Source organism: Pan troglodytes, chromosome 1 (genome assembly GCF_028858775.2).
Source record: "Pan troglodytes isolate AG18354 chromosome 1, NHGRI_mPanTro3-v2.0_pri, whole genome shotgun sequence".
Classification (NCBI taxonomy): domain Eukaryota; kingdom Metazoa; phylum Chordata; class Mammalia; order Primates; family Hominidae; genus Pan; species Pan troglodytes.
In genome coordinates this window covers 67,700,567-67,721,148 of record NC_072398.2, presented here as the reverse complement: position 1 = coordinate 67,721,148, position 20,582 = coordinate 67,700,567, and the positions used below count along the sequence as shown (strand labels likewise).

The window sequence follows — 20,582 nt, the reverse complement described above, 5'->3', positions numbered from 1 at the left end:
TCCCAACACATAGTGGGTGCTCAACCATCCAACACTGGTTGAATGATCTGGAGGCCAGGGTTCCTCTGAGCATGTAGAGCACGGGACACTTCTTAGATGCCACCTGTGGTCACTGAGACGTGTGGTTGGGAGGAATTCTGGTTTTGGGCTCCTGGCTAGGAGGGAGGCAATAAGCAGGTATCTTGAAAAGGTGGTAAGTTCAGGCCCTCTCAAGCCACAAGGACTCCCCCCAGTACTTAGACCTGCTATGGGGACTAGCAATGTGTGAGTAACTTTTACGTCTCTCATTAAGTTAAACCTTTGCTAATTGGAGCATGTCAAGATCTAGTACCAGCCACCCACCTGGAGTGCTGCTTTCACTTGGGCAGGTCCATGAGGCGTAAAACAGGGAAAACACCTCAATGGCTTTGGACTCAACCTTTAGGGGTGTAGTAGTGGAGGAGCAGTGCACAAAGGAGGAGAGAGGAGTGACCAGGGAGGCAGGAAGAAACCTTTGGTTTTCCTAAATCCTCCCTCATGCACATGCTCTTCCTTTTGCCTGTTTTCCTCTCCTGTTCCTCAACTGGCAAACTCTGTTTAACCCGGCTCCAGGGTCCTTTCCTTCACAAAGCCCTCCTGACCAACCCCAGCTGGGCTAGGTGCCCCTCTTTTTTTTCTTTTTTTGGGATGGAGTCTTGTTCTGTCACCCAGGCTGGAGTGCAATGGTGCGGTTTCAGCTCACTGCAACCTCTGCCCACCGGGTTCAAGCAATTCTCCTGTCTCAGCCTCCCAAGTAGCTGGGATTACAGGCACACGCCACCACACCTGGCTAATTTTTGTATTTTTAGTAGAGACTAGGTTTCACCATGTTGGCCAGGCTGGTCTCAAACTCCTGACCTCAAGTGATCTGCTCGCCTTGGTCTCCCAAAGTGCTGGGATTATAGGCGTGAGCCACTGCGCCCAGCCAGGTGTGCCTCTCATGTGCTCCTCTAGCAATCAGGCCTACGCCAATCATAGCACATTCTGTGATGTGGTCACAATCGATGTTCTTCCTGCCTCTTCCATGAGGATGATGTGGACTAAGTCCAGCTCATGTTGTTGTGCCTAGTGCCTGGCACAGTGCCTTGCACATGGTAAGTTCTCAGTCAACGCTGATTGAATACGTACGTCTTTCAGAGGCCAATCTGGCTATGTCCTCCTTGGCATGGAAAAGGAGAATGATGCCAAGGGGAGCAGCAGGGGCATCTGAGTCACACATGGCCCCAGGTCCTGAGGCAGGCACAGGCATTAAAAAAGGAGGAAGGAACCTGCATACAGGACCCAGTTCTCAAGAAGAGTTCTCCTTAGGCTGGGCTCAGAGGCTCATGCCTGTAATCCTAGCACTTTGGGAGGCTGAGTGAGGAGGATCGCTTGAGCCCAGGAGTTGAGACTAGTCTAGGCAACACGGGGAAACGTCATCTCTACAAAAAATAAAAAATTTGCTGGATGTGGTGGTGTGTGCCTGTGGTTCCAGTTACTCGGGAGGCTGAGACGGGAGGATCACCGGACCCTGGGAGGTTGATGCTGCAGTGAGCCGTGATTGCACCATTGCACTCCAGCCTGGGTGACAGATCCTATCTCAAAAAAAAAAAAAAAAAAAAAAAAAAAAAAGGAGAGACCACCTTGTGGCTTGGTGCCCCCAGGCACGCACTTGGGAGGCAGGGCAGCAGGTGGTGGTGGCAATCCCCCCAGAGTGGGCCCTGGGGAAGGGATTAGAGGGATTCTTCCACCAAAAATGGGAGGGAACAGCCAGCTAGCTGTCCGAGGTGGGGCTGAGATGTGCGGCCCTCGGAGTTCTCTCCTTATTGCAGCACCTCTAAACCTTACCAACGCGGCATATCATTATTTCTTTAACCTGTGTCTTCTGCAGTAGACTGTAAGTTTATGAGGGCAAGAATCCAGTCCACTTTGTTAAATTCTGGACACCTGGGGGCCCAGCCTGGTCCACCGCGGATGCTCCTAATTTCAACATCATTTATTGAGCTCCACTGTGTGCCAGTTTGTGGGTCAGGCCCGGGATGTAGCACTGAGCAAGCCAGAAGCCTTGGCCTGGAAAGCAATGCCATTAACCTCTTTCTTTCTCTTCTCTATTTCCCTGTGACCTTGGCCCCATTCTTCCTCCCTCCCTCCCTTCCCCACTCCTTGTCTCTGCCCTCTCCCTCCCACAGAGCAATGTTCTGTGATGGTGCCCGAGATGCGTGGACTGAGCCCAGACCGCAGGCTGCCCGAGCCCGCCCCCTGCCCGGCTGCGGGGAGCCCTGAGCCCAGGTCCGCGGGCCGCCGCCAACGCCACGTCCTGGCCCTGCCGGAAGAAGAGGCATGGCGGCCCCAGCAGTGCGCTCTGCTCGAGGCCGACGCCTCGGACGAGGTGGGCATGCTGCCGGCTTCCCCGCGCGCCGCCTCTGGCTTCGACAGCTTCTTCCAGGTGCAGGAGGGCGAGGGCCAGGGCTGGGAGGGCGCCATGGCACTGGAGGCGGGCTCCAGCCCTTTCCTGCCGGTGAGCCCCGAGGTCATGAAGCGGCGGCGCGGGGGCCTCATCGAGCAGCGCGACATCATCAAGGCCCACGAGGCGCACAAGATGCAGAGCACCCCGCAGGCCCGGCGCAAGGAATGGGAGTGAGTATGGCGGGGACGCGGGGGCGGGCGAGGCTGGCTGGGCCTGAGGTCGGGGTGGGTTCCTGGAGCTGATGGGCCCCGTGAGGCCGCCCTGGAGGGTCGGGAGATGCTTTCGCTGTGCTGCGACTAACGAGAGGCTGGACCCTCTGTATGAGGTCCTCGTGGTCAGTCGCTGATCTCACTACCCGGCTGTAGGCCTCGTCCAGCCTCACTGAGGCGTTCAGCTGTCAGATGTGGGTGAATCAGGCTTGCCCCCAAGGCTCACTTGTTTTACTAAGAGCCTGTGGAGAAAGAACTGGGGTCTGTTTCATTCTCTGAGCTTTCCTGAAAGCCAGGGAGAATCCTTCACAACGTGGATCATCTATTTCATCTTTACTTCAGGAACTGCAGCTAACCCTGCCTTTTTAATATCCTCCTTGGATGAATGATTACATTTTGGGCACATCTCCAGTGGATGGAGGAAAATGTCCAAGATCTGTGTGGCCACTCCTGGCTTTATTTCTGCTCTGTTTGTGTAGGGCAAAAGGCCAACTTTAATTCACACCTGTTGAGAATTTTGGCTTTTTCTTCTTAGGAGTCCTAAATTAAAGGAAGATGGGATTTCACTTAATTCTCTCGGTTGCCCCAGGTTTTTGCTCCATAGAAGGACTTTGCTTTCTCCTGTGGATGCCGGAGTTTACTCGGCATGCTGGCATGCCCTGTGGTCTGTATGTCTTTATCTCTTCTTGCTTTAGATTGTTGACTTGCTAGATGTCATCAAGTACAAAGAGATTAGTCACAGATGTATTTTGATGGTGGTGGTCGTGGTGGGATTTACCTACTTGGTTTCAGTGAATGTTCTGGATGATACAAGTAGGGGTAAATGAGCTGATCTCTGTTTCATAAGGATGTTAATGTTTGTTAGTTCGCTCATTCATTCAGTGAGTCCGAATGTATGCCGGGCTCCTGGGATTCAGAGAGGAGTTGGGCACAGCCAGCATTCGACAAATCTCTTGGTTGTTCATCTCTCAGCACTATTAGTATTTAGAGCCTTGCATACCTGTCTTCAAGTGCCAGGCAACATTCCAAGCACCTTACATATATCCACTCATGTTAATCTTCACCATAACTATGAGGTAGGTACAGTTATTAGCCACATGTAACCAATGAGGCACAGAGAAGTTAAGTGACTTTCTCAAGGTCACGTGGATAACAACCGCATTGTTACTGTGATTTGATATTAATTAGTAATTTGAACCCTGGCAGTCTGGTTGTGGAATCCATGCCGTTAACCGTGATGGCACAGTGCCTTTCATTCTAACTCTCAAAGTACTTCTCTCAACAACCTATTGAGATGCCACAGTAAGAGCACTGGTGTGGGGGTTTGGAGACTTGGGTCTAATTCCCAGGGTGACCTAATTAGTGGTGTGACCTTGAGTAAGTCACCTCATCATGACTTTGAAAAACAAGTAGGAGGGAATAGACTTCCTTTAAATACAGTGCAGCTCTGATAGCTGGCCTTTCTTCATATTTAGAAGTACTGTTTTTTAATGCACCTCCGTCTTATCTTTCTGAGAGGACCCTGAACAACTTGAGGGCTGAGACTGTCATGCACATTGTTCATGTCACTCAATGCCTATCATCTGGCCTAACCCAAAAAATCCCACAATACTCAATGAAAAACTAGCTTTACCATGACTAGCAATGTGGAAATAACTTTTATGTCTTTCACTAAGTTAAACTTTTACTGATTGGAGGATGTCAAGATCTAGTACCAGCCACCTACCTGGGGTGCCGGTGGGGATGATTGGGAGACTGTTTTCACTTGGGCAGGTCCATGAAGAGGTAAACCAGGGAACACACATCAATGGCCTTGGGGAATGTCAGCCTTTAGGGGTGTGGCAGTGGAGGAAGAGCACATGAAGGAGGTGAGAAGGAGTGGAAGGAGGTGGGAGGGTAACCAGAGGGTATAGGGGCAAAGAAGTAAGGAAAACGGTGTGTTCAGAAGGAAGGTCATCATCTCCATGGAATGTTGCTGAGAGGTCAAATAAAATGAACATAGAGAAGGAAACACTGGCTTTGGCAACACAGAGATGACCTGAATGGGAGTAGTTTCCACAGGGCGATGGGGTCAGTAGCCCAGTTGGAGTGGGTTGAAAAGAAAATGGGAAGTGCTAGAGACAGTGATGTTGCCCCATCCTTCTCTGCTCCCCAACACTCACAGCCTCATCATGGCTTTTCCCCTCACCACCCAAATTCCTTAGCCTCATGGCTCTGTACGTGCCTTAATTTGATCTTCTCCACACCCCTCCCCAGTTCTACGAACCCTAATGTTACTGAGCAAAGAGGGCTTGCTGCTCGGGGCACTAGAAGCCAATACTACAGCACTGGGTTTTTGAGAAGAGAAGCTTTTTATTGCATGTCAATTCACAAAGAGACGGGATGTCAAGCCCAAATCTGTCTCTCTGTCCTCGCTGCAAGGCAGTATTTTCATTAGAAAAGGTTCAAGGGATTAGTAAGTGATTGGTGGAGGGAAAGGGGAGGTCTGGAAAGTCCTTGGACATGCTCAGTTATCTCTTCATGCTACCTCACAGGTTGCATGTGAAAATTCTTGAGGACTTAGTATGAAACATGTCATGGAAGTTCAGGCTGTGGTGTCAGCAAGCTTGTTCTGCAGACGCCAGTAGGCCAGGCCATCTTGGTTCCAACTGATGTCAGCCAGTTTTTTCTTGATCTCACGTTGTGGGGAATTTCAGCATTTCTGCAAGTTGTTTCTTTTCTTATCTGCCATTCTGCAAGCTCAAGAATATCTGTTAGTCATTGGTTTCTTACTCTTTGGGGCACAGTTTCAGCTTCAGCTTTTCAGCAGGTTGTTTCTTTTCTTATCTGCTATCCTGTAAGCCAAAGAATGTAGTCATTGGCCTCTTTAACTCTTTGGGGCACGGTTTCACTAATACACTGTCTGGCACTCATGTTTCATCATCAGCAAAATCCTGTTCATCCTCCTCGTCTTCTCTGGAAGTCCCCTTCACTCTCTTATTTCTGCTGGAGCCTGGAGCCCCCAGGAATGCGGCTTGCTCTGCAGCTGCCTCATGTGACAGCTGCTTTCCCTTCCATGCTGCCTTGGACCCTGGAGTCTAGAGAAGCAATTTGCTCCTCACTATTGCTTCCAGACCATTACTCCCCTCTCCTGTCCTAAAAATGCCAGCTGTGGCGTGCATGTCATCAGATAATACCACCTACTACCCCTCGTTGCCACCATCTACAAACTCCCAAGTCACTTGCTTCATTCCAGGAAGAATGGGTTAGCCCTGGGTTTACTGTCTCTCTTCCCCACGTCTTCAGCTGCTGGCAGTTCTTAGTGATTTCAGTATCCACGTAGATGACCCTTCCTGCACCCTGACCTCTTGGTTCCTTAGCCCCTTCTGTTTGGTGACTTTGCCTTCTTGCTTCCTGCTGACAGCTCACCTCCATGGTCTGCCTGGACATTGTCATAACTGCATTACTCCATAATCTCGGTTTCAAGCATCCCACTGTGTGATCACCCCCTCTTTTCTCTCCACTTCACTCCCTCTAGTGCTCAGTTCCCAAGATTCTTTAATCTTACTGCATCCACAAGACATTGATCCTATTACCTTTTCACTATCCCCTTCCCCAGTCATGTCACCATTTCCCATCTTATCAAACTGAATTCCATCATAAGCACCAAACGTATTTTCCAGATAAAATAGTGACCTTTCACTTGAAGTCTCCTCCTACCCTCTCAAGCTCTTTCTTCTACCAACTTCTAAGATAGAATGAATCATCCACAAAGGGCAAGAATGCTGGAGCTCAAGTTGGTTTCTAGTGTACTTCATGCTTCACCATCATTATAATCTCCTTATTTTCACCCTCAACTTTGTTGTCCCTCTGCTGCTTTGTTATACCTTGTCTGGCAAAACTTCAGCCCTGCTAAATCCCACTTGCCCCTATTCTTCATGTACATATGGGCAGGTCACCATAGCTATAGAAAAAGTCACAGCCACGCTGATTGACCTCACTGTGAATTGGTGACTGCCACCTCCAGTTGGCCCTTAGTCCTGCCCAGAAATCTTACTACTTTTCCCTTTTCTATTCACTCTCACACTCCTCTAGAGATTATTTCACATGCTTTTCCCTTAACTCTCAAATCCCATCATTTCCTGCCAGCTCGCTCCTAGCTCATGACTACAATTGCCTTCCTATTTCACTGGGAAAATAGCAGCAATCAGGAGAGGCGTGTACAGGCTCCATCCACTGCACTGACCGCCTGCTGCGTCTGGGCCCTGGTACCAGGCCTTTACCTTCTGTTACTGTGGACTGACTACCCCTCAGGTTCCATGTGGAGTCTGTTGCCCATGTAGAGAAAAATGAGCCCCTTTGTTTATTCTGTCTCCATTTTTTTTTCTTACAATTTTCTCTGGAACCCATTCCAATCAGGTCTTTGTCTCAGGCAAACAAACAGCTGTTGACATGGTGACATTGGCCTTCCCAAGGCAGAATCCAATGGGTGTTCCTTCGTGTCCATCTTCCTTGACCTAGCAGCAACATTTGATCACTTCCTCTTTCTTGAAACTCTTTTGTCCTTATTTTTTATATTTTATATTTTTTTAGAGACAGGATTTTGCCATGTTGCCCAGACTGATCTCAAACTCTTGGCCTCAAGTAATCCTCCTGCCTCAGCCTCCTGAGCTAGGAGTACAGGTGAAAGTGTTTTGTCACATGGCTTTTACGATACCCACTCTTGGTTCTCCTCCTATGTTGCGGGTTGCTTCTCAATCTCTTGCTAGTTTCCACTTCCTTTTCCCAATCCTTACTAAACACTGGATGTCCCAGGGCTTGGTCCTCAGCCTGTTCTCTTCTCACCAGTGCTTACTTCCTAGTGCTCTTGCCCAGTCCCAGACCTTTGGTTAACATCATATACTGCTGACCTCTAAATTGGTGTCTGTACTCAGGACCTCTTCCCTGAATTTTAGATACCAACCACTTATTCACCATCTTTACTTGTACATCCATCGACATCTCAAGCTGAACATGTCTAACATCAAAATATTGATTTCTCTCCAAACCTACTTCTCTTGTAGTTTTCTCTTTCATTAAACCTATATTTTTTCTGTTGCTGGGGCCAGAAATGTTGAAGTCATTTTGATTCTCACATTGACACTCAATTCTTGCCAATCCCCAGTGTCTCCCCCTTCAAAATGTATCAGATCACCATTCACCACCTCTGCTGCTGTCTCCCTGGTCCAAGCATCTTTTATTATTTTTATTCCAAACACATGTATATGATACTAGATGCCCAGCACTATTCTAGGTACTTTATAAATATCAATTAATTTATCCATGTAATAATTGATCGAAGCTGGTACCATTATTACCATTATTGTCCCCATTTTTGCACTTGGGGGATAGAGAGTTTAAGTCACTTGCCCAAGATCATAATGTCAACCACCTCTTAATGCGCCTCCCTGCCTCTGCCCCTCCCTGCTAGACTCTGTTTCCCCAACTGCAGCTAAAGATCCTTACTTTTTCTTTTTTGATTTACAAAGTATTTAGAAAGGTAGAACAAGTAGTTTCTGTCCAAGAGTCTTAAGAAATATTTCATATCAGTCCTTAGCTCAGTGCATGATTTCCATCTTCTCCCTCTTCCCCCTGCCCAGCCAGCCTCCTAAAGATGCATGGATGTCTTTGGTTTGATTTCTTCATCTTTCCCCTTAACTCATTCTGCACTGGCTACACTGGTCCCTTGTTATGCCTTGAATGTACTCAGACCTCCCACATCAGGCCTCTGCCTTTTACTGGTCCCTTTGCCTAGAATGCTTTTCCCATTTATCAGGATGGCTCCTCTCTCATTTCATTTAGGTTTCTGCTCAGAGAGCTTCCTGATCACCCTATTTAAATAGCATTCCCCCATTGTCACTCTCTTTCCCTCTTTATTTTGCTTTATTTTTCATCATAGCCCTTATTGTTTCCCCAACGGACACACAAACACACACACATACATACAAGCACAGATATTTTGCACTGGAGTGCAAGCTTCTTGAAAGCAGGGCCTTTGTCTTACCTTCAGGGTCCAGAACAGTGCCTAGTGTGCAGTTGACTCACAATAAGTGTTTGCTGAAAGAATGATGAAATAAACATATTGAGGGGAATTGATATCCATTCTAATCAGCTAAGTTCCAGGGAAGGAGGCAGCTGAGTTCCCTGTGTCAACTGTGTGGTTGTACAGGTTGCTGACTGCAGAGTCCTCCAGTTGAACAGTCAGCAGTGGAAGTGGGGAGTCTGTTCTCTGCCCCACTTCAGGGCTGCCCAGGATCTGCATGCACTTTGTAGAGATGGAAATTTTTCCTCCCTTCTGTTTCCTGCCTTTCAGCTTCTCCTGACTTATGTTCTCTAGACAGGATCCCTTTGGCTCTAGGACAGGGGCAGTCTTGTCCTTTCCCAGGGCTTGGATTTACTGCAGTGGGAAATCAGGCAGGGTTCTCTGTGGGCAGCCCTGACAGCATCTTGCTCCTCCCAAGGCCCTGTCCACTGCTTATACAGGTGAAAGCCTGGGACACATACCACCAGCTTTACAAATCCTGTCTCCTAGACACTGAGTCAGGACCCTGGTGATAGTGAAACAGACTAGAAACCAACCTGGGAGGTCTCCTGCATTTTTTTTTTGTCTTTGGCTGGGTAAGCCAAATACTGATGGGAGAAGGAGTACTTTAGGTGATTTCAGATGAAGCAGATTTTCTTGTACAGAATGTTGTTTTCCTAAGAACCTATTTAAAGGTTTCCTCAGGCTTACTTTTCAGGTGATGAGGACCTCCTGGTTAGCACCAAGTGTTTATTGTGTACTAAGTTTTATAACTTTAGCAATGGGCATGTCACAATGTTTTACTAATACTTTAATATAGTTCTCTCCAGCTTAAAACATTTTTCATACACATGATCTCATCTGAGCCTCACAATGACCTCATGAATTAGCTGTTATTATTTATAATTTACAGGAGAGAAAAACGAGCTCCGAAGTTAGAGGTGGTACTAGGTCAAAAACCTATGTCTTGATAATGACTGCCACCATTTATTGAGCACTGGCTATATGGTAGGTGATTTGCATGTATTATTTATTCTAATGGAAATAATAGGTACCATGATGAAGAACAGAAACATTTTGTATGGCACTATTATTGCATATGGGTCTGGAAGAAAGGAAATTATGTGTAACTTTAAAGTCTGCGTAGGTTGGTATGACTTACTCTATAAAGAGGGAGGGGGTATTTCCATAATCATAGTACTTAGCACACTACATTGTAATTGCCTGTTTACATGTCTGTGTCCCCCACTAGATTGTAAGCAGAGAAGTCTGTCTGCTCCCCATTGTGTCTCCTTTACTTAGTACTGTGTTGGGCACATAATAGGCACTCAGTAGACATTTGCAGATGAAAAACAACAACAACAACAGCAACAACATGATTTTTCATATTGGGAAACTGAGGCTTGATAAAGTTAAGTTACCTGCCCAGTATCACAGAGCCAGTGAGGATTCACTCCAGGTCGTCTAATTCCGAAGCCCATGTTTGTTCTACTGAGCCATCCTACTCACTGGTGTCCCTACAGTAACTGGCACAGCACTGGGTAAATGACGGGAACTCAGTTCATGCTTGAATTCTTGCAATGCTACTTGTAAATTGTGGGCTTGGGCACTTTGTAACCTCCGCATGTTTTGAGTAGAGGAGAGAAATAATACCTACCTTGCAAGCCTGTTGCAAATTTTGACCACATTTATTAGATCATATAGTCTGGTGGGGGGTCCTCAAAATGTTGATGAGCACCAGGGTTATTCTGGGCCTCTTCTCTGCCTACAGCCTCCCTGGGTGACCTCACCAGGTCCACATATCTGCAGATGACTCTCAAATGTAAATTTCCAAAGAACCCTTGACTCTTGAAGCCAAATGCTTGTCTGGCATCTCTGCACTGTTGTCTATCTAATCAGCTTCTAAAACATAATGTGGCTAGAACAAAACTCCTGATCCTCTTCTGATCCTGTCTGGCCCCTCATTTTTCCTTATCTCAGTAAATGGCACCACTATTTCTCCAGTTGTCCGAGCCAAATATTCTCATTATCTTTTATTTCTCTCCATTTTTCCTCACTTCTGATCAGTGGTAAGCCCTGTCAATAACATCTCCCAAACATATCCCAAGTCCAAACACTTCTCCATCCCCACTGCTACCAATCTCTTCCAAGCCACTATCCTTTGGACCATTGCAATGGCCTCCTAACGTGTCTTTGCATCTTTGTTTCCCTAGAATAAGAGAATGTGATCTATTGACACAACAGGCAGGGACAATATGAACTCTTTTTGCTGGCTCATAAGGCCCTACCCGACCTGAGCTTTGCTTAACTCCTGGCCTCATCTACTCTCTCCCTTGTTCCCTGTGCTCCTGCCCACTCGCCTTTTATTTAGGCTATGCCTGTTTATGTCTCTACCCTGGCTCCTGCCGTTGCCTGGAATATTTCTCCAGATCTCAACAGGGTTGGTTCATTCTTGCCATTTGGACCTTAGCTCAAATGATACTTCCTCAGAGAGGCTGTCCTTCATCACACAGTCTAAAATAGACACCTGGTCACTGTGCCATATCACCTATGCAATTGACCACCAACCCCCACAAGAATGTTGGTGCCGTGAGATCAGTGATTTGACTGCCTCATTCACTCCATATCCCCAGTGCTGAGGGCAATGCTGACATATGGGCCCTCAGTAATTATTTGTGAATGAATATTTATGAATGTTCCGTAACAGTGGCTATGGTTATAGTTACGATCTATGTGTTCACCTGGCCTCTGATAGCCCTAGCCATACCAAACAGTCTAGTCCAGGAAGCTCAGGACACCACTGGCTCTAGGTCTAGACCAGGGTCAGCCCTTGGGGTGTGGAGATTCATGAGCTGTAAAACACAGGTTGGTTAACTTACAGGTTGTATGAGAACTGTCCTCCTTCAAGCTATTGTTTGATCACCACAGAGCCATGTCTTATTTGACTTTGGGTAAGATATCCAACCTTTGTGGGCCTCATTTTGCTCTTTTGCTAGATTGTGGATGAGTACAGCAACCTTTTTGAATTGTTATGAAGGAAAAACAGCATGTAAAGTACTTAGTCCGATGCTTGGTTGTTTTTCTCCTTGATGTCTGGTTCCTCACCTTCAGGAGCCTGTCACTTGCTATCACTTATAGTTTAACCAAAACATTAGATTGTGAATCTAACAATAGAAGCCTGCAACTTCTTATCTACCGAGAAAGTGTACAAGAACTGCTAACTTATGCCCCCATGCCTAGCAACATGGCTTTCTCAACTTTGAAAGGATTAGAGTCATCCGTTGGTCTTAGGAACCAAAAACATTGATGCAACTCCAAATAAAAGTAGCAAACATGTATTTTTCCACTACCATAATAACCCTAATCCCCTTAATCTTACCCATCATTACTACCTTAGCCAACCCCTATAAAAAAGGTTCATATCCAAATTATGTAAAAACATCTATCGCATGTGCCTTCATCATCAGCCTCATCCCTACAACGTTTATATGTACAGATCAAGAAGTCATTATCTCAAACTGACAGGCATCAGAGGTTTGCCGAAGCCCATGGTGCAGAGGTTGTAGTTAGGCTTGGGATCAGCTGTATACATCAACGGACCACAGCAGCATGTGGGAGACTACAGGAGGGAATGCACAGTGCCTGGCACTAGGTCAACAGTCAGTGCATATGAGCCATTATTATGATCATTATTATTATTCATCTGGTCTAGCTGCTTCATTTACAGGTGAGGAAGCTGGGGTCCTGAGAGCCTGGGTGACTGCTGGTGCTTTATGTGAAGGTCAGTGGACTGTGGTGAGTGACAAGGTAGGAGGAACCAGTCCTGGAAGTCCCACCCACTTCTGTCTCATGTGCCCTGCAGCTATGCTGACTTAGTAGGGGTGATCACATTCAAACAACAGTCTCACCGGCATTCACACCGCATTCAGCATCAGCAACATATTCTGTAAGGCAACACCTGCCTCAACCTTGAAGCTTTATGGGTGAATTTAAGGGCCATTGGGCCAATTTTTTTTTTTTTTTGCTGGCCTTTTGAAAGGCGGCCAGCCTCCTGCAGATCTAGTGAGACTAAGTGGAGACCTCAGTCCACATGCTGCCACCTGCTGCCAGCATCAGACATCACTCGGGTTGTTAGAATACAGGAATCTGTGGAACCACTATTGCCAAAAGGGTGCATGGCAGAATTTGTTCTTATATATGAGTGCTTTGTTGAATTATCAGATATTTTAATTTTATTTAAATGTGTATGTTTTTAGAGGGGGCAGGAAGTCTCCAGGTCACTGTATTCCCCACCATTCCCTACTGCCTTAGGGCTATTAGAGGACTGACTTGGTCCTGAAGGCACCTGAGTTTGCAGGTCTGCAAAATCCAACCTTCTCACTCAGAGACGAGGCATTTCAGGATCCTAGGGCTGTAGTATAACAGGGTTGCAGAAACCAGAACATATGCCAGTGGAACACAGAAATCATGAGCCTTCAACACACTGGGTTATCACTAACCAACAGCAAGTTTGAAAACCACCAGCCAAGAAGAGACCTAGAGCACATGCCCTGCTTTCTTGGAATTCTGAGCAGAGCAGGAAGGTGCAGAGAATCCTGAGAATTGGGCTTCCCTTAGGAACTGACACAATTTGGGTGATTTCTAGAGATTTGCTTTAAGATGATCCTTTGGGGAACTTCAGCACACACCCTTGAATTTTCCTTACCTATCCTCCCGGGATTAGAAAAAAGAGGCTGTTTCTAGATCTGGTCTCTGGTGACTCGCCTTTCCCTTCAACCTTCCGCAGTTCTAGAAATGCTTCCCTAGAGAACTGGGTTTGAGAATAAACAAGGTGGTGCGCGAGCAGCGCGGTTTTCTGTGCTTGCAGTGGAGACCGCCTGTGACAAGGAGGGTCCTGTACTGGGAAGGAGGGGGACTGGCCCCCTGCTAAGTGCCTGGCGACTCTCATCTCTTGCAGAGAACGAATGCATAACCTCTCTGCCACTCCCTTTCTCTTTCTGAAGCCATTGGATGCCCTGAGAGAAAGCAGAGGGTTTCCATCTTTTCCAGAGCACAGTGCTGGGAGCAAGGGCTGGGGGAGATCTGTTGTCCCAGTTCTTCCCTTCTAAGGCAGGCCTTGGGGGAGGACTCTCCCCCAAGACTCTGCAGCCTGGTGCTCAAGCCGGATCGGCCCGTTCTGTGCTTCCTTTTGTGGCACCATCAGAGTCTCCTCCCTGTTTGGAGGCTCAGGTGAATCAGTCCCCTCTCTCCCACCCTGCGCTTGCGCTGGGCTGCCTCCACTCTGCTCCCATGGCCATATCTGTAGAAGGAGGCTCTTCAGTCTTCTGAACATGTCAAGATTCGGAAATTCTGCCCCCAGCCACCTTTTTGAAGAAAATGGGAAAAGCGGCGCCCTCTAGCGCCAGCTGCTCAATTTGTTTTCCCTCTTTTTCAGAAGAGATATTATTTTCTTCTTTTATGGTGCCCCCAAGTGGTTGTTTCTGTGTATTGCAGCCGCAGTCTCACTGGGATGTTTTCCGCTGTGTAGCTGGAGGGACTGGGGCAGCCTGGTGGTCAGCACTCACATCACAAGAAAGGAAAGCGAAGCCAGGAGGAGAAGGGCCTTGGCAGGGCATAATGAGCGCCCCGAGACTCCCACCGCAGTCCAGGGCCTTCCCCCTCCCTGACCACTGGCAACCCCTTGCCATCTTTAAGGGCTTGCCTGGACCCATGGCTGCAAATGAGCCAAAGGCGTTTTCCTCTTGGATGTGAGGGGATGGGTGAAGACACGTGCAGAAAAGGAAGTGCTCATTGTGGAGGAGGTGAACATAATTGGAGGAATTTGCTTTGGCCTTTTTGGCTGAAAAAAAATTTATGAAATTGCTGTACACCCCCGCTCCCCCCCCACCCCACCCCAAGCAGAGTTAGACACCTATAGAATTCCAGGCACCGATGAAAAGACCTTTAAAATTAATCGCACATAACTTCTCATTGAAGGTGCAGGTGAGAAGGCTGAGGCGCAGAGAAGGAGGTGGGCGTGGGGCACCCTTCTGAGGACCCCACCTCAGCCGCTCATACCCCAGCCACACTGTCCTCCTTCTCTTCTGCTTTTAGCTCCTTTAACCATCTTTCTCTTCCTCTTTTTCTCTCGAAGCCCATAGCAGGGAGGGAATGAAGGCATGCAGGGTTGGCGTGTGAGTGAGGAAGAGGGCTCGTCCTCCTTTCCCCTCTGTTCCTGCCCCCGCCTCTCCTGGGGATCTCCTTGCAGACCCTCTGCAGCTGTGCTCACATCCCGCTACTCAGCCTCACTGCTGTTCTAAAAAGGCAGCATCACTGCCTGCTGATCAGGTGATGAGGAACCTGCAACCCTTCCCAAATTTATAAAGAAAACAGAGAGGAATTCAGTAAATTCTCTTTCTGCTCTTGGAGTAGGACAGACCAGTGGTCAGTTCTGGGGACAGTGCTCCTGGTGTGGAGACAGTGTTGGCTGGACACACCCAGCTTGGGTGCACTGGGGTCAGGTGGTCAGGTCTAACTCCATCCCCCTCCTGTCACTCCATCTCAACAATTCCCCAACCCAGTCCTACCGCATCTCAACCCTTCCCCAACCCAACCTCTCTCCATCTCAAGTCCTCCCCATTTCAGCCACTATCCATCTCAAGCCCTTCCTATGTCAACCCTTATCAATTAAACTCCTCCTCATCTTAACCCTTCCCTAACTCAACCCAGCTCATCTCAACCCCTTCCCATCTCAACCGCTTCCCATCTCAGACACTTCACAACTCAACCCCTTCACAACTCAACCCCATTCCCATCATGGCCCCATCACAACTCAACCCCTTCCCATCTCATTCCCTTCACAACTCAACCCCTTCCCATCTCAACCCCTTCACAACTCAACCCCTTAACAACAGAACCCCTTCCCATCTCAACCACTTCACAACTTAACCCCTTCACAACTCAATCCCTTCCCATCTCAACCCCTTCCCAACTCAACCCCTTCCTATTTCAACCCCTTCCCATCTCTACCCCTTTACAATTCAACCCCTTCTCAACTCAACCCCTTCCCATCTCAACCCCTTCACAACTCAGCCCCTTCCCATCTCAACCCCTGTCAATCTCAACCCCTTCACAACTCAACCCCTTCCTATTTCAACCCCTTCCCATCTCAACCCCTTCCCATCTAAACCCCTTCACATGTCAACCCCTTCACAACTCAACCCCTTCACAACTCAACCCCTTCCCATCTCAACCTTTCCCATCTCAGCCCCTTCCCACCTCAGCTTCTTCACATCTCTACCCCTTCCCGTCTCAACCCCTTCACAACTCAACCCCTTCCTTACTCAATCCCTTCCTATCTCAACCCCTTCACAACTCAACCCCTCTCCATCTCAGTGTCTCCCCAACTTGACCCTTCAACATCTCAACCACACTCATCTCAATGCCTCCCTATTTCACCCTCTCCCCACCTCAAACCTACCTCATCTGAACTCTACCCATCTCACCACACCCATCTCAACCCTCACCCATCTCAACCTCTGCCCCATCTCAACCTCACTCATCTCAACTCCTTCCCTATCTCTACCCCTGCCCATCCCAACCCCTCCCATCTCAATTCCACCGCCATCTCAACTCCTCCCCCATCTTAACCCCTCCTCACCTCAATCCCTCTCCATCTCAACCCCCTCCACCTCAACTTCTCCCTCATCTCAGCCTCTTCCTCATCCTAACCCCTCCCACCTCAACCCTTCCCCATCTCAAGACTTCCCCATCTCAACTGCTCTCTTCCTCAACTCCTCCTCCATCTCAACCCCTCCCCAACTTCAACCCCTCCCCCACCTCAACTCCTCTCCAACTTCAACCCCTCCCCCACCTCAATTCCTCTCCCATTGCAACTCCTCCCCCATCTCAACTCCTCCTCCATCTCAACCCCTCCCCCACCTCAACCTCTCCCCATCTCAACTCCTCTCTCATCTCAGCCCCTCCCCCAGCTGCCATCTGTTATGGTTGCTTCTTTCCCCTGTGTTTATACTTAAGCTGGGAAAAATTCCCCCTCCCTCCCTCCCTCCTCCCCTTCCCTCTTTCTGTGATGAACATGAAATTATATTACACATATAGGTCTTTGTTTTGCTCTTATTCTTTTAGTTTTAAAAAATTACAGGATATGGTGTGCATCTTTCTTTGGCCATTTCTGGAAAGATGTCCATAACATCTCTTTCATGCTGCAGAGTATTCCTCAGCATGGCTGAACCACAGTTTATTCCAGCAGCCCTATCAATGGATGTTCCCAGTTGCTTTGCAGTTACCAGCTGTGCTGTAGTAAGCTTCCCCTACATGCCTTTAGGACGTGCACTTTCATTTCTGTAGGGTCAAGTCCTAGAAGTGGGACTGTGGACAAGTCTTTCCCACGCTATGCCCTCACTCTCTGGAGGACTGGCACTTCTCTCAACACCCCTCCTCTGCATCTCAGCCTCAAATTGAAGTGTGAACTTTCACAGTCTGTGTTATCTCTCTGGCCCCACTGGAGAGGCCCGATGAATTAATAATATGCCAGCAGGAAACAGAGAGATGGAGTTATTAATTGTCAGTCCATGAGCCCACCCTCTCAAGGTCCTAATTTAGCATGCTGACAGCTTCGGTTTTATCCAGAGCCAGGGCAAGGCTCTGGGGACACTGTGGCTCAGCTAGGGGCATCCGGCACAGAGTGGAGAGCCCTGGTGCCTTTCTGGGTGGGGTGGAGGGGCGCTTGCAAGAGGCTTGTGAATTCAGAAGTTCCTTCAGGGATCCCTTTGTGCCTGCTGTGGGGTAGGGGAGAGAAACAGGCTGGGAGTGGGGGCAGGAATGGGAGTTTTAGTGTCCAGGTGGTGGTGATGGTTGGTGTGTGCTGCTCTTGGGCCCCAGTGGTGGGTTTGTGATTCTGGTTCTGCTGCAGGACAGTGACACTCACCAAGCTGTGTTGGGTGTAGTTGTCTCAGGGAGGTGCCTGCTTTCAAACCAAAGTTCCTTTGATGGGGAGGACTGACCCCAGGAAGACTGCTTGCATATCAATATTACTCTAACCCATGGCCCTCTTTCATAACATGCACACTCCTGGAAAGGATATCATTAAATCTGGCATTGGTGCATGGTCAGGCTCACATAGGGTTGCTCAAGAAATGTTTCTGTAAAGGAGGCCGGGTGTGGTGGCTCATGCCTGTGATCCCAGCACTTTGGGAGGTTGAAGTGGGTGGATCATTTGAGGTCAGGAGTTCAAGACCAGCCTGGCCAATATGGTGAAACCCCATCTCTACTAAAAATACAAAAATTAGCTGGGCATGGTGGCACACGCCTGTAATCCCAGCTATTTGGGAGGCTGAGGCAAGAGAATCGCTTGAACCTGGGAAGCAGAGGTTACAGTGAACCGAGATCACAACACTGCACTCCAACCTGGGCAACAGAGTGAGATTCCATCTTAAAAAAAACAAAAAATAATTGTTTCTGTAAAGGAAACTACCTATAGGAAGCTGCGTGACCTTGGCCAAGCCTCTTCACCTCTCTGGGCCCTTTTTAATGTGGATTAGAGGTGGTCCTTATTTTGGTTTGCTCCATACTGAGCAGCCAGAACCATCTAGAACACCAGCCAGGACTTGCTCCCCAAGGGTGCTCCTCTGTTGCGGTGCCTGCCTCTCTGCCCAATCTCTCTCCACACAGTGGAGGCTCTGAGTCTTTCCTACTTTGAGCCCTCATCTCCACCAACATCTATGCGTAGCTCTGCCGTCTCAGGTGCCTCTCAAGAAGTTTCAGGCAGCAGAGTTGGTGGAAGCTGAAAAGTCATTTGAATTAGTTTGCCTGGTCTATTGCTCAGGAGCCTGGGCACATCTCTCAACCTTTCTGGGGCTGAGGACACCAGCATTCAGGGTTGTGTGTGAGGTGCTTAGTGTGATTATTACTCATGTTTGTTATTAGGCTCTGTCCTGCTTCCCCCAGGCTGTGGCCGGGAAGACAGAACAGCCATTTACACAGTAAGCTGCCCAGTGACCCTGCCTTTCCAATTCCCAGTCTGCTTTTAAAAAATATGGGTGTCTAGACCCCAACCCTCAAAGATTCAGATCAGTTCATCTTAGGTGAAGTTTTAACAGGAAGATGTATATAGATGTATATAGATGTATATATTTTACAAGCTCTTCAGGTGATTGATTAGTTTAAGAACCATTGATTGAGACCCATGGCAACTGGGTGGGCAGGTACCTTGTGCTCATGGGGCCTGCCCAGCCAGACACAGCCTTTTTCAGGAGCAAATCCCCCTATCTCCCTTTTGGGACACAGCAGACTGTCTGAGATCATCTGATGACCTCTACATACTCTTTTCTGGGGCTAAGCTGCCTTTCTGGATCAGTTAGAAGGCAACTGGAACATCTCTGAAAGGTTCTGGATCTCTGTGCACGTACAGTAAGGGGACAGAGCTCATTCTGTGACAGTCTTACCAATGCACCACAATGTAGCAGTCTCTCGTTGTAAGGCATCACCCGGAGTTCTTCGTTTCATGACCAAAAAAATTAAGGAGTGTGGACAAAGGGTGAGGTTAGAACGAAAGTTTAATAAGCAAAAGAAGAAAGTCCTCTGCCACAGAGGGGACCCGAAAGAGGGTTGCCTTTTTACAGTTGAATTCAAAAGCTTTTATAAGAAACTCCCCTCATCTCTGTAGCTGTTTGTGTAATTCCCCTTATCTATGCAGCTGCGGGCATGTCCTTAGGCAAGCACAAAGCACAGCTTCTCTTGTTCGTGTTACTGTGGTTATGTTTTGGGTAAGCCCCCCACCTCCTTGTGCAAGTTCCCATGGAGCCCACTGTGTACATGCCCGAAAAGAGGAGGAAACCTTTCTGTGGGAGCCCACTGATTACACCAAGAACAAAGGCTGCTATGTTGGGCCTTACTTGCTTATCTGTGCAGCTGCAGCCTGAGTTTTCCCCCAGGCTGCTCTATTTGTGCCTGTAGCTTGATTTTTCAGGCTGTCTTTCATTTTGAAAGAATTTTACCAAAGACAAGCTTTAGCTGCCTGCCCAACTAGTTTTTCCTTTTCTCCTCCCTCAACTGGATCATAACTTATGACTCTGAGGCTGAGTCCTGGGATAGTTGGATGTAGAGGGGGCATTATCTGGATTTGAACCCAGTAATTCTTAGCTGTCTGATATTACATAAGTTGCTTAGCCTTCCTGAACCTCACTTTCACCACCTATAGGACAATATGTGCTTTGCAATAATAACATTAGATTTCTAGAAACACACACACATGCATAACACCAGGAACAAATTTTCCTATAACTTATCTTATTGATTTCTTTTACATATATGAAATAGAAAAGTGATATTCCAAAGAATTATACCTCTCAATTTTTTTTAGGAAAAATGTTTAAAAAATAAAAAAATAAAAGAATTCAAATTGTGCAAGTAAAACAAAAGGTAAATTGGAGCTCTGCTTTAAAGTAAATTTCAATAGAAGATTGTTGTTGTTTTCTTTAAGTAAGAAGCTGAAATTGTGGAGTGAGTTTTGATGTGGCAGTGTGTACGCTGTCTTGGTTATCCAGCTGTTTTGACTCAGTTTTGATGGCAACAGATACTGACCATGAAACTCAGAGGTAAGTAATTTCACCATTTTGAAGACACCCACAGCTCTTGACATTTTCAAAGGTGGTTCCCAAAATAGGAGTTCTTTTGAGATGGCATTGGTATATTCCAAGGTGATGGATGCCAGAGATTGGCTGGGTGGCTTGATCTGGGTTGCAGACAGTTAAAAGTTAAAGAAAAGTGGGGTAGCTTCTACTTCCTTCATGACCTGGTCCAGCATATTAACAGACATGCCAGTGGACCTGGGTGCTTGATGTTACTTAACACAGGTATCATTTCCACTTTT

At 47.6% G+C, this 20,582-nt stretch overlaps 1 protein-coding gene across 12 annotated transcripts in view; it reads left to right on the top strand.

The window, feature by feature from the left end:
• Positions 1-20,582, top strand: part of CACNA1E (calcium voltage-gated channel subunit alpha1 E) — a 492,838-nt gene that overhangs the window by 94,691 nt on the left and 377,565 nt on the right. For all 12 annotated transcript variants that reach the window (XM_063795020.1, XM_063795026.1, XM_063795047.1 and 9 more), the window contains exon 2: positions 2,187-2,634. In XM_063795020.1, the coding sequence (XP_063651090.1) occupies positions 2,201-2,634 (434 nt within the window). In that variant the 5' untranslated portion in view covers positions 2,187-2,200. The remainder of the gene's footprint in view (positions 1-2,186; positions 2,635-20,582) is intronic.